This window comes from Cottoperca gobio, chromosome 4 (genome assembly GCF_900634415.1).
Source record: "Cottoperca gobio chromosome 4, fCotGob3.1, whole genome shotgun sequence".
NCBI lineage: Eukaryota > Metazoa > Chordata > Actinopteri > Perciformes > Bovichtidae > Cottoperca > Cottoperca gobio.
The window spans coordinates 18,778,082-18,788,258 of NC_041358.1; the positions used below are offsets into that span (position 1 = coordinate 18,778,082).

General features: G+C 37.9%; 1 protein-coding gene across 4 annotated transcripts in view; it reads right to left on the reverse strand.

Annotated features, from left to right (window-relative positions):
* The window catches only part of opa1 (OPA1 mitochondrial dynamin like GTPase), a 36,950-nt gene extending 28,859 nt beyond the window's left edge, over nucleotides 1-8,091 (reverse strand). Inside the window, exons 1-7 of one of the 4 annotated variants that reach the window (XM_029429327.1) lie at nucleotides 7,872-8,091; nucleotides 6,413-6,737; nucleotides 6,000-6,096; nucleotides 5,684-5,791; nucleotides 4,412-4,465; nucleotides 2,455-2,537; nucleotides 600-755 (exon numbers count right to left, since the gene is read on the reverse strand). In XM_029429327.1, coding sequence (XP_029285187.1) covers nucleotides 600-755; nucleotides 2,455-2,537; nucleotides 4,412-4,465; nucleotides 5,684-5,791; nucleotides 6,000-6,096; nucleotides 6,413-6,737; nucleotides 7,872-7,900 — 852 coding nt within the window. In that variant the 5' untranslated portion in view covers nucleotides 7,901-8,091. The remainder of the gene's footprint in view (nucleotides 1-599; nucleotides 756-2,454; nucleotides 2,538-4,411; nucleotides 4,466-5,683; nucleotides 5,792-5,999; nucleotides 6,097-6,412; nucleotides 6,738-7,871) is intronic. The other 3 variants (XM_029429328.1, XM_029429329.1, XM_029429330.1) reach the window with 3 other exon arrangements.
* Between the last annotated feature and the right edge of the window lie 2,086 nt (nucleotides 8,092-10,177).

The following is a 10,177-nucleotide window of genomic DNA, read 5'->3' on the forward strand; positions in this document are numbered from 1 at the left end:
CAACTTTGAATTTTTAGAGCAAACAAAAGCACATCACACTTTGATCAATAGTCAAAATGAGGACTAACAATGTGTTTGTTAAATGTGTTCTATATGAAATATGTTTTTACACTGCATGTGTGTGCATATTTAACTTGTTATGAGTTCATAAACATCAAATACTTGGTTGTGTTTCTTATCATACTATATATTTATTCTTTGGCAAACGGTACTACTGAAATATAATGAAATGTATAGAAAGAACAGTAGTCCCATGTCTCCAAAGACTAAATGAAATGAACTAAACTAGCTCATCAGCTTTACTCATTTTGATCATTTCTTCAGATTTGTGCTTTGGTAAGCCCAGAGAACAAACTTCACATTCTTCAGATTTCCATTGCATTGGGTTAAAAGCTTTACCACAGAGGGCAGTGAAACCCTGCCTTTCAGCCTGATGTTAAATGACTTGATTATATGACAAGCAGCTGATAGAAATTAAATTGTCCTACAATATGTATGTAGAGTATACTCTTTTTCTATTACGGTTTATTTTCAGCAGCTGTGACCTTTGAGGAGACTTTGGTGGGATAGGGCGGATTTAAGTGGAGTGGGACCTTCACCTTGCGTTTCTGTTGAGGGGGGCTGGGGTTCGGAGGCGGACTGGGAGCAGGCTCTGGCGGTGGGGGGCGCGCACTATTGGCTGCTGCGGCCCGCCGGACCTCCTCCTCGTGCCGCTGGATCTGCTGCTGAATAAGAATGAGCTCGCCCAGCAGACCCTGCTGGGGTACGTCATAATGAGAGACATGTAGGAGCAGCAACATAGACATCAACTAGCCACTGGGCTCAGCCATACAGGCAAAGGCTGCATGGAATCACTGGGCTACAACACAGGAGACCTAGCCTGTGACTCACTCACTGGCAGCGGCGCTGTTCAGGCAGGAGAATGATGATTCAGTCAAGGCTCAAGTTTAACAGAATCAAGGTCTTTGGCTTTGTTAATCTTGCCACCGTCATCAGTGCTACCCAACAAAGTCAGTCTCTCTCAAACACAAAGGGGAGATGCCAAACTTTGCCGGACTGAAGGCAGAGAAGGTGACTAATACTACAACCAGCACCTCTCAGCAAGTGGCACCACAGTGACTCGCTTCTCTTTCCTCGCCATCACACACCACTGTGGATCATTGACTGTGTGTTCACCAGACAATGCTATGTTCATACTTAAACTTAGAAGTATAAAATACAGTAAGAGTTCAGGTTTTACTGTAAAGTTAAGCCGACCATGTTCTAATATGCTGCAACACAATGATGTTAGGCACTTCTGAACATCATCGGTCTGATGACGCTGAACATGATGATTAAAATAAGCGAAGCTAGCACTGGGATATTACTCTATCATAGGCAAAGCAAAAAGCATTATGGTGTAGCAGGTGAAATCTGCTTTAGCTCAGGGGTCCCCAACATGACATCATCACGCATCTTTCTGCGCTGTGAAATTGTGAAATGCACATACAATAATTGTTAAATGTAATTTGAAGAGAAACATCAACTTGTAAGAGTTGTGTTGCGTGTGCTCATGTTGGAGACCATCATTGCAGATGACAAGCAGGATACAGGAGAGGAAAGCAAACATCAATTTGTTTTGGTAACGCAGCTCTTCTTAATAGTTGTCTAACCTTCACATCATGTTTTCATTGTTTAAACATTAACTCTGTACAGTGATGAAAACACAAATAAAAACATAAGAGAACAGAGGGACACTGAAACGGGTCACTTATTGGAAAACAAACAAAATGTAAAAGGAACAAGAAACAGAGGACAACAGCAATGAGAACAAATGTGCAATAGGAGCTCTGCCAGAGTGCTGCATAATGTAAAGCTTGAAAAATATGGTCTCCATGAATGACATTTATTCAACAGTTAAGATGCATGACAAGTAGTAAAGGCACTTTTGTAGCAGTGATAAATATCATGTGCATAAACTCTAAGCTTATACTAAACAGAATGATGTGCGTACATAGTAATGTTAAAACCTTGAACTGTAATAATGCTTCTCAACATAACATTGCCACATGCCCTCAAAAGCTCATTTTATACTGAAGCCTGCCCGCGTGACAAACTCACAATTCACATTCAGATGAACTGATTGAATCAAAATGCACTCAAACCGATGAGATGTCCCTTTAGAGGTCACTTGTAATCAAGCGAGTGCACACGTTAACATATTTAGGACCTTGTTTAAGAGCAACTTTGAAAAACGTATGCGATGCCACAAGAGGTGACGCAGCAATGGAGCCCCAGGGCCCTTAAATACTACAACAATACAAACTCATGTATACGATTCCTTGAGTAGATTTTGATTCAATCCACTACAGTTCTTGTCACTGAAGTGAAAGGTAGCCAAGCTGAGTGCAAATGAGCAGTGGCAGAGTACAGAGGACAAAGCTAAGAAGTGTCAGCAGGTTTTACAAAACTTGCCTTTTTGTATTGCTTGTCGTTGCCTTCTTGTGTGGCGGACGCAGAAGAGTCCGTGGCTTTTAGTGGAGGATCGCCTGTGGTTTCTACCAGTGGAGACACAACAACACAGAATGAGGTTACTTGTGAAAATGCATCTTTGACTATAGAGTGCTGAATATAAACAAGGGAGACATTAATGCCCATAGCGAAACGATGCCAGATAGAAATAATTTAAAGCATGCGTAAAAAGACCAGTGATTACATTTCAAATGCTTGGAAAATCTTGCACTGATATATGAAACTATAACATGTGCATATATATATATATATATATATATATATATATATATATATATATATATATATATATATATATATATATATATATATATATATATATATATATATATATATATATATATATATATATATATATTTTTTTTTTTTTTTTGAAATGGCAATAATGTTTAAATAGTGTAGGCCATTAAAAATAAGAGATTGTTTAATGCATCACTAGTTATGTAATTAGTAAGAGTAAAAAGTGTCTTCAAAGTTTTTCAAGTGACTGAAAATTATGAAATAAAAAGGTTCAGAAAAAGACTTATAGATGGTTACGTTTAGATATATACGGACGAAATAAAACATCCTGAAAATAACATGAAGCTCAAAGAAGACTGAATGTTGAAAATCAATTAAGAATCAAGATCTTTAAAACTATTTAAAACACTGACGAATATTCAAAGATCCGCTTTGTTGCGTAACTTACATTTTTATGACATGAACTAGCATGCTGTTATTGCCATGCACAAAGATAAGTCTGCTATTTATATAAATGAGGCAGGTGTTTACAAAGGCACCACACTGTAATGTGATGTGCATTATAAAATGTAATATATTAATATCACTAAATACATAGATATAAAAACTTGAAACTCTCATGGAAAACATATTTTCCTTAAGCTATGAAAAGGGTGTGAAGTTGAGAGGTTGAAGACAAAAGAGTCAGCAACACATCCTTTGCTGATTGTATGACTCGCAGCAGGTGTGGTGCCGTCTGGCCTGGCAAAGTGTCTGTATGAATGAAGGATAAGGTCTTCCCATATACAACTGTACATTACCTTTATGCATTTTAGGGTTGCATTATTATTATTAATGTACCACTATTTGACATCACTATTGAAATCATTAAGGAAGACAAATATTTAGGGCAACATTTGCATACGTCATAATCTTGACATATTCAACAGATGTTCTGTGTAAAATTAATTTTGTGTGCATTTTCCAAACATTTGAGAGAAAATAACTAAAAGCAGAGTGAGATCATCCCAAACATTAGTTAATGCGAGTGTTATTGAAGAAAGCAGCCCATACAGGCCAGGGGAGAGAGGGTGGAAGTCAAAGGAGGCAAAAACCACAAAAGTAGGACAAAGTACAGCCAAGGACAGTCAGGTTAAAGAGAGTCAAAAGGGAGGAGGGGGGACAAACTAAAAGGCGAACACACTGGATCTGCATTTAAGAGCTTTTCAGACCAGGAAGGAAACATTTATAAGCATGGCAAGTTATTGCCACTATTTAAAACTTTTCTTTTACTGCACTTGTCTCTTATATATGCACTAGTGAATATTAACTATTCAAGTTCTCTAAATATTTTAAAAGAACTCAGGAGAGAAAGAGCGAGACTTTTACTGATTCCAGTCAACAAATTCCAGCCACAGGGTAAAATTAGATGTCCGCATAAATAAGCATACTTTTTCACTGAATACATAACCTGCGTTAAGCATGAACACTGCCATTGTTGACAGCAGCACTTGTCTGCAACCTGGAAGCCAGCGTCCTGGGAAGATGCTCTGCTACCCCCTTTAGAGCCGAACCATGGCAAGCAGGAACTCACAACCATACCAATATTGTGGCAAAGTGGTGGTCAAACAGCGGCAGAGAGAAAAGAGGGGCAGCGCTACCGAGTGCTGGGTTTACACACCTAACAACAGATGCAGACCAGAAGCTCCTTTGACTTCACTACCCAAACTCACACCTGTGAAGAATGTGGAGGAGGACAGGAGGGATGGGGAGGAGGAGAAAGGAAGAACAACACAAGATAAAAAAAATCATAAAAGACAGAAGCAGAGGGATGGTGGTCAAAGCAGGGACACAGCTAAATGATGTGTATTAAAAACAAAGCCGCTGCTGTGCTGGAGATTAGCGTAAAGTAGCAATTTAATTAGAAACCATTAAAAAAAGATAAGCACACACCAAACTGGGTTTGATCCCATCGAGAGGTTACTCTTTTTAAAAAGCATTATCTTTATTAGCTAGTGATTTATAGGCCGATTAAGATGTCTTTGTCAATGTTGCATTATGAAATAAAACATTAACAATTTCTTTACCTTGTGACTTCATAGAATAAATCCTTTTGGACTGAATTAAAAAAACACCTGGACTAAAGACTGCACAGATTATTAGAGGAATTCAATGATATAAACTGAATAATCTCATGAAGTTTCAACTGACATGGTGGTGAGTGGATAATTCTATTCTAGGGTGAGTTGTCTCTTTTGTCAAACATGCTTCTATACAGTTGGGATGTGTGCGCCGTTGTGTGATACGAGCAAATGAAATCGAAGCCCATGATGCGATACAAAGCAATTTTGTGTGTGGTTAGATAATGTTTTTAAGTAAATATATTGAAATAATATTCTTTATAAATATACAAATACACATTTGACAACAGGCTACCCAGCAATGTGCACCTAGTCCCATCTGCATAAATGACCTTTTGCAACACCATGGCACAAGAGTTTTAACATTGCCTACAAAACCACTGAGCCGACACACATTGGTAATATGTTATTTCGTGTAAAGGAGGCCTCTTGTTAGAATAATTTAGAAACCACGACCATAGGCGGGAGGACTGTTGCAGAAAAAGCAGCAATTTCTAGCATAAAGCAGGCTACTTCCTCATATTTCTTCATTACTCTTTGTTATCTCATTCTGCTAAGGTCACTTTGAGGTAGGAGAAACCACAGATACCACATTTTAATCATATCATGTGGCACTAAGCTGCACCGTTAGATATATTATATAAAAGCAGAGACCAATGCAGATGTAAAAGACAGGTTTGCTTGGGTACAATTACTTTACTCTTAATTTGAAACATGGATACTGGACTAAACACTGATGTCGGCAAAAAACGATTGTATTTTTGTTAAGATGCAGTCACTTTAGATAGACAGTGTAGGTTTTGTATACTTACCAGAGGACAAGAGGCTTTTGAGGAAAGTGAAGTTCTCGCCTATCTTGTCTAGGTCAGGAAGCAGTTTGGCTATTTCCTCGATCTCTGGTAGAGCTTTGGCCAGTTTATCTGTGTATACAAGAGAGAATAGGTCAAGTGGAGAAGACAGAAAAAGGTCGGGAGTCTCCTCTCATGATGCAGAATTGCACAATCATGTTTCAAGTAAATCCTAAGAATAATTGTTTGACGTACTGAAATAAGGGATCCTTTATAAGGAAGACAAGACCAGGTATTAACACATTAATTAGAAACATGAGATCAAAATGAAAACACTTACCAAGATCAATGTGTTCACTCAGTTCCCAGACAAAATCTGGAATGACCCAGTTGTATTCACTAAAATCAGGCAGCATGTCCTTCCACTCGTCATAGGTCTGGAGATACAATGACAAACTTATGTTGTTATTACATCAATGAAAGGAGTTCCTCTACGGTTTTCAATCAGCACCAGTGTGCCATCACAGCTAGTAAAGGCAGGCGACAGCTCTTTAAAGCACCATGGCAAAAGTTTAGAAACTATGATGGTTGGTTATTACTTATGTTGGCCTTTATATATTTTATGTTCATCGCCCAGCTCATATGACAAGTTTAAAACTCTCTTGCTCTGCGATGATGCAGTAACTGAGAACAGGAAAACTAGTTCATGGGCAAGAAAATGTTGAGAATAGTTCAGAAACACTCAATACTGACCTTTTTAGCGGTGTACCCTCCTCCCACTGCCGACCCGAGCAGAAGGTATCGGAGCTTTAGCAGCCGGGCAGCGAGGCGGGCCACCCAGAAGTTGCGCTGCTGCTGGTGGCCACGGCCCCCAGACCCTGGAGGAGGCTTGGGAGGCCGCATGGGCAACCGTGACATGGAGGTAAAATAGCGAGCTGCCGAGCGATGAGGGGGTCTCTGGGGATTGGCGTTTCCCGAGTAGCGGTGGTGGATGGCACGGGAAAGAGGGTGCAGCTTCTGCAGCGGTACCCGAAATCTCACCCCCATGTTGGTGGAGACCAGGTTCCTGCAGGCCATGCTGAGAAGACAGAGAAATCGAAAAATAAATGACACAAGCTCACCTTCCTCATGTGTCTATAAACACCATCACCTCAGAAAATATCAGGTAGTGGTCAAATAACAAACATACAATCAAATTCTAGTCTCCAGAGAATATAGCATATAAAATAGAAATGTGACGTTTTGGAACAAGGAAATCTAAAGCTTGCATCAGTAGTACAAGTAATGTTGATGTAACAAAAACAGTAGCTGTAGCAGAAGTAAGATTAAGACAATACAAGTCAAACTAAATGTCCAGCATGTGACACATAATCATCCTTGGAGTAGTGAATTAAACTAGCCTATGAGATACTATATGTTGATATGATGTTATACTCTTTAAAAACGAAGCCCTCTTTGCAGGCAAGACCATTTTCTTGACTTCAGATATTGATATCTCCAGTGGCTCAATGGATTTTCACCATTCAAACTGCATTTCAAACGTCCATCTCCACTCGTTCTTTTGTCATGTAACTGCGAGGATAACTCTAACATATCTCTTATAATCTTAGTTTATATCAAGAACACAGGGATGACCCAAACTAACAACATTATCTGTCAGCTATAGCCATTCAAAACACATTATGTAAATACATCCATCAAGTTAACGGTATAACACCATCCTATGCTTAGTTTAGCAACCCGTATTAGAGGCATGTCAACTCAAATTGCAAATAGTGTGCAAGTCAATGTGTATCAAGACAGTAGGATAAATCACATTCCCCAAACACCAGGTTTAGCTAGCTAGCTAGCTACCTTACCTGGCTAACATCAAGTAACGTCAAAATCCACCGGTGGCACAAGTCGCTATATAGCTAATGAATGTTTGTGGAGAGATGTGTAGAGTTAGCTACATATACATATATATATACATATATATATATATATATATATATATATATATATATATATATATATATATATATATATATATATATATAAATAAACATATACATATATATATACACGACAGCTAATTACACGAAGCAGGTATCTAGCTCGCTGTCCTCCTCAGCTGTCAAAATGACCAGCTAGCAGCTATGTGTGCTTTCCTTCTACCACAGCTAACACAACTAGCTTCTGCTGCCGTTACTTTTATTAAATGGGAACTTACCAGGCAGCTTTACTCCCGACACGCAACATGGTGCTGTTATCAACAGCGGGTTAACACGAATCTCTTTCAAAATCACTCTTTAAGCACAGTTTAACTCATCTTTCCAAATGGCACACATTTGCTTGGCAGTTATGGAAGCCAACTAGCTCGTAAGCTAACAAGGACACAGCCAGACTGACAGTCCACTTCCTGTGAACGGTGCTACTTTCAAATCAGCACTGACAGAAAACGCATCACTGAAATAGTTCCTATGTGTAGGAGGGTACAGGGCCGCCTCTAAATTGTTTACATATGGGACATCACTTTATTAATTTAATCATTTTTAGGTCTATCTGCTAGCTGGGACATTTACATAGGAAATACTGATAACATGAATGATAAATATGTCATTTAAATAAACAATGGCAGTTTAGACAAATTATGGTGAAGTGTGATAGAGATTACATTTGTTGATTTTCAGTGCTACCCAATGACATGACGAAAATGTGTGAAGAAATGCCTGCAGCTAGTTGTGTGACTTTGGTCCATGAAGATCTAAGTACTTGTCTCACAGATGTAATATTTGTGGGTGTTTAACGTTCTCTCTAGTCTCACTTTTAAAAGAATTACAGGACATCCAATTGATGCCTCTTGATAAACACAATTTTATGTAAGCTACATTCGGGTACTTGAGGTACATTCGGGTGAGTGCCAACATGTGTCTCGATTCAGGGGCTAGATTCTCCAAAGTCCACATTTCTAGAATGAATGCATCAAGATGGGCCTGTCAGATTTCAAAGACTCTGCTAGAGCCCGCAGCCCTTAGTATCCCACAATCTATTATGAGGTGCTCAGTTATTACCCTTTAAGTGATTACAATTAACTGGTAAAGTCAATAAATATCTTGTGAATACATCACATTAACCAGGTACTGTACTTAGTTAGGTAAAAGAATAAAAATATACTTAAATTACCAAAAGTAAAATAACTCATTATGCAGGTTGGGGCATTTCATAATGTTTATATTGTGGAATATAGTTATGGATGCATTATACATACATTACAGCAGCAGATGAGTATATAGTTGGATATTTTGGTGTATATATACTGTATATACTTCTATATACACTATGCTTTATACTATATTGTATGGAGTGAAAAACACAATATTTCACTCTGAAATGTTGAAGTATAAAGTAACAGAAAAAGAAAATTCTTGAATAAAGAACAAGTGCCTCAAAAATGTTATTTACAGAAAAGTACAGTACTTGAGTAAATGTACTTAGTTACATTCCACCACTAAATATTTAGCTATAGATTGACACAAATTACTCAGACGTGAAGTAGACCATTTGAGAACATTTATTGAAACGAAAGAAATAAAGATAAATCCAAAATACAATCCTCAGGGAGAAAGAAATGAAAATAAATAAATAATAAATAATTAAGTACAAAATTTATCTCTGCCAATAAAAACAAGACATATACCCCAGATGAGCGTCTTGCTGAGGTGCGTGAGCTGCAAATTAAAAGCACACCACATAAACTGTACTGAGAGATGACATACAGATGGACTGTAATAAAAAGTTTACCAACAGTATGTTTTCATTCAGTTTGGGTATCAACTTTTATTATTTTCTTTATTCATTACAAATAGACACATTTCCCTGAGGAAATCCACATGAGGCTTCATACACTCAGTGGCTGACTCAATCTAAATGCCATTCGATGGTTTGTTTAAAATACATGATTTGAATAAGATGCCAATGCTAACTGTCAACAGTCGGTATATGTTGTACCTTTATAAGAGCATAGAGGTTTCAGCATAAAAGCCATTGCTGTGTCAGAATAAAAGGCAAAACTGTAGCGTAGACGACAAGCAATAAAAGTATTTACACGTCTTGAAATTGTTTAATTTTCTGTATCAAGGTGCACAGTTATGACTCAGCTGAATCATTTAGGCCCTAGCAGCAATATAGTTACTTTTACAATAGACTGCTGATATCGAGCAGCAATGCACATTCTTTTTGCCAATTACATTTTAAATTTACACAGATGCAAATGATCTTTAAAAGGTTCGAGACAAAGAAAGTAAAACATGTACATTGGATGATCGAACAGAAAAGTTACAGGATTGTCAGATGTTTCTCAAATTCTGAATTCGCAGAGGAGTGTGAAATATAATAAAATGTTTAATTCCCTTCTTGTGTCAGGTCCTTGACTTTATACAAAGCAATGACAGAAAACAGAAGCAAAAGAAAAGTTGATAAGTCAATCTACTTTAAGAACCTGCTACAGGTTCCTACAGGACTCTTTTGTCTTCGTCA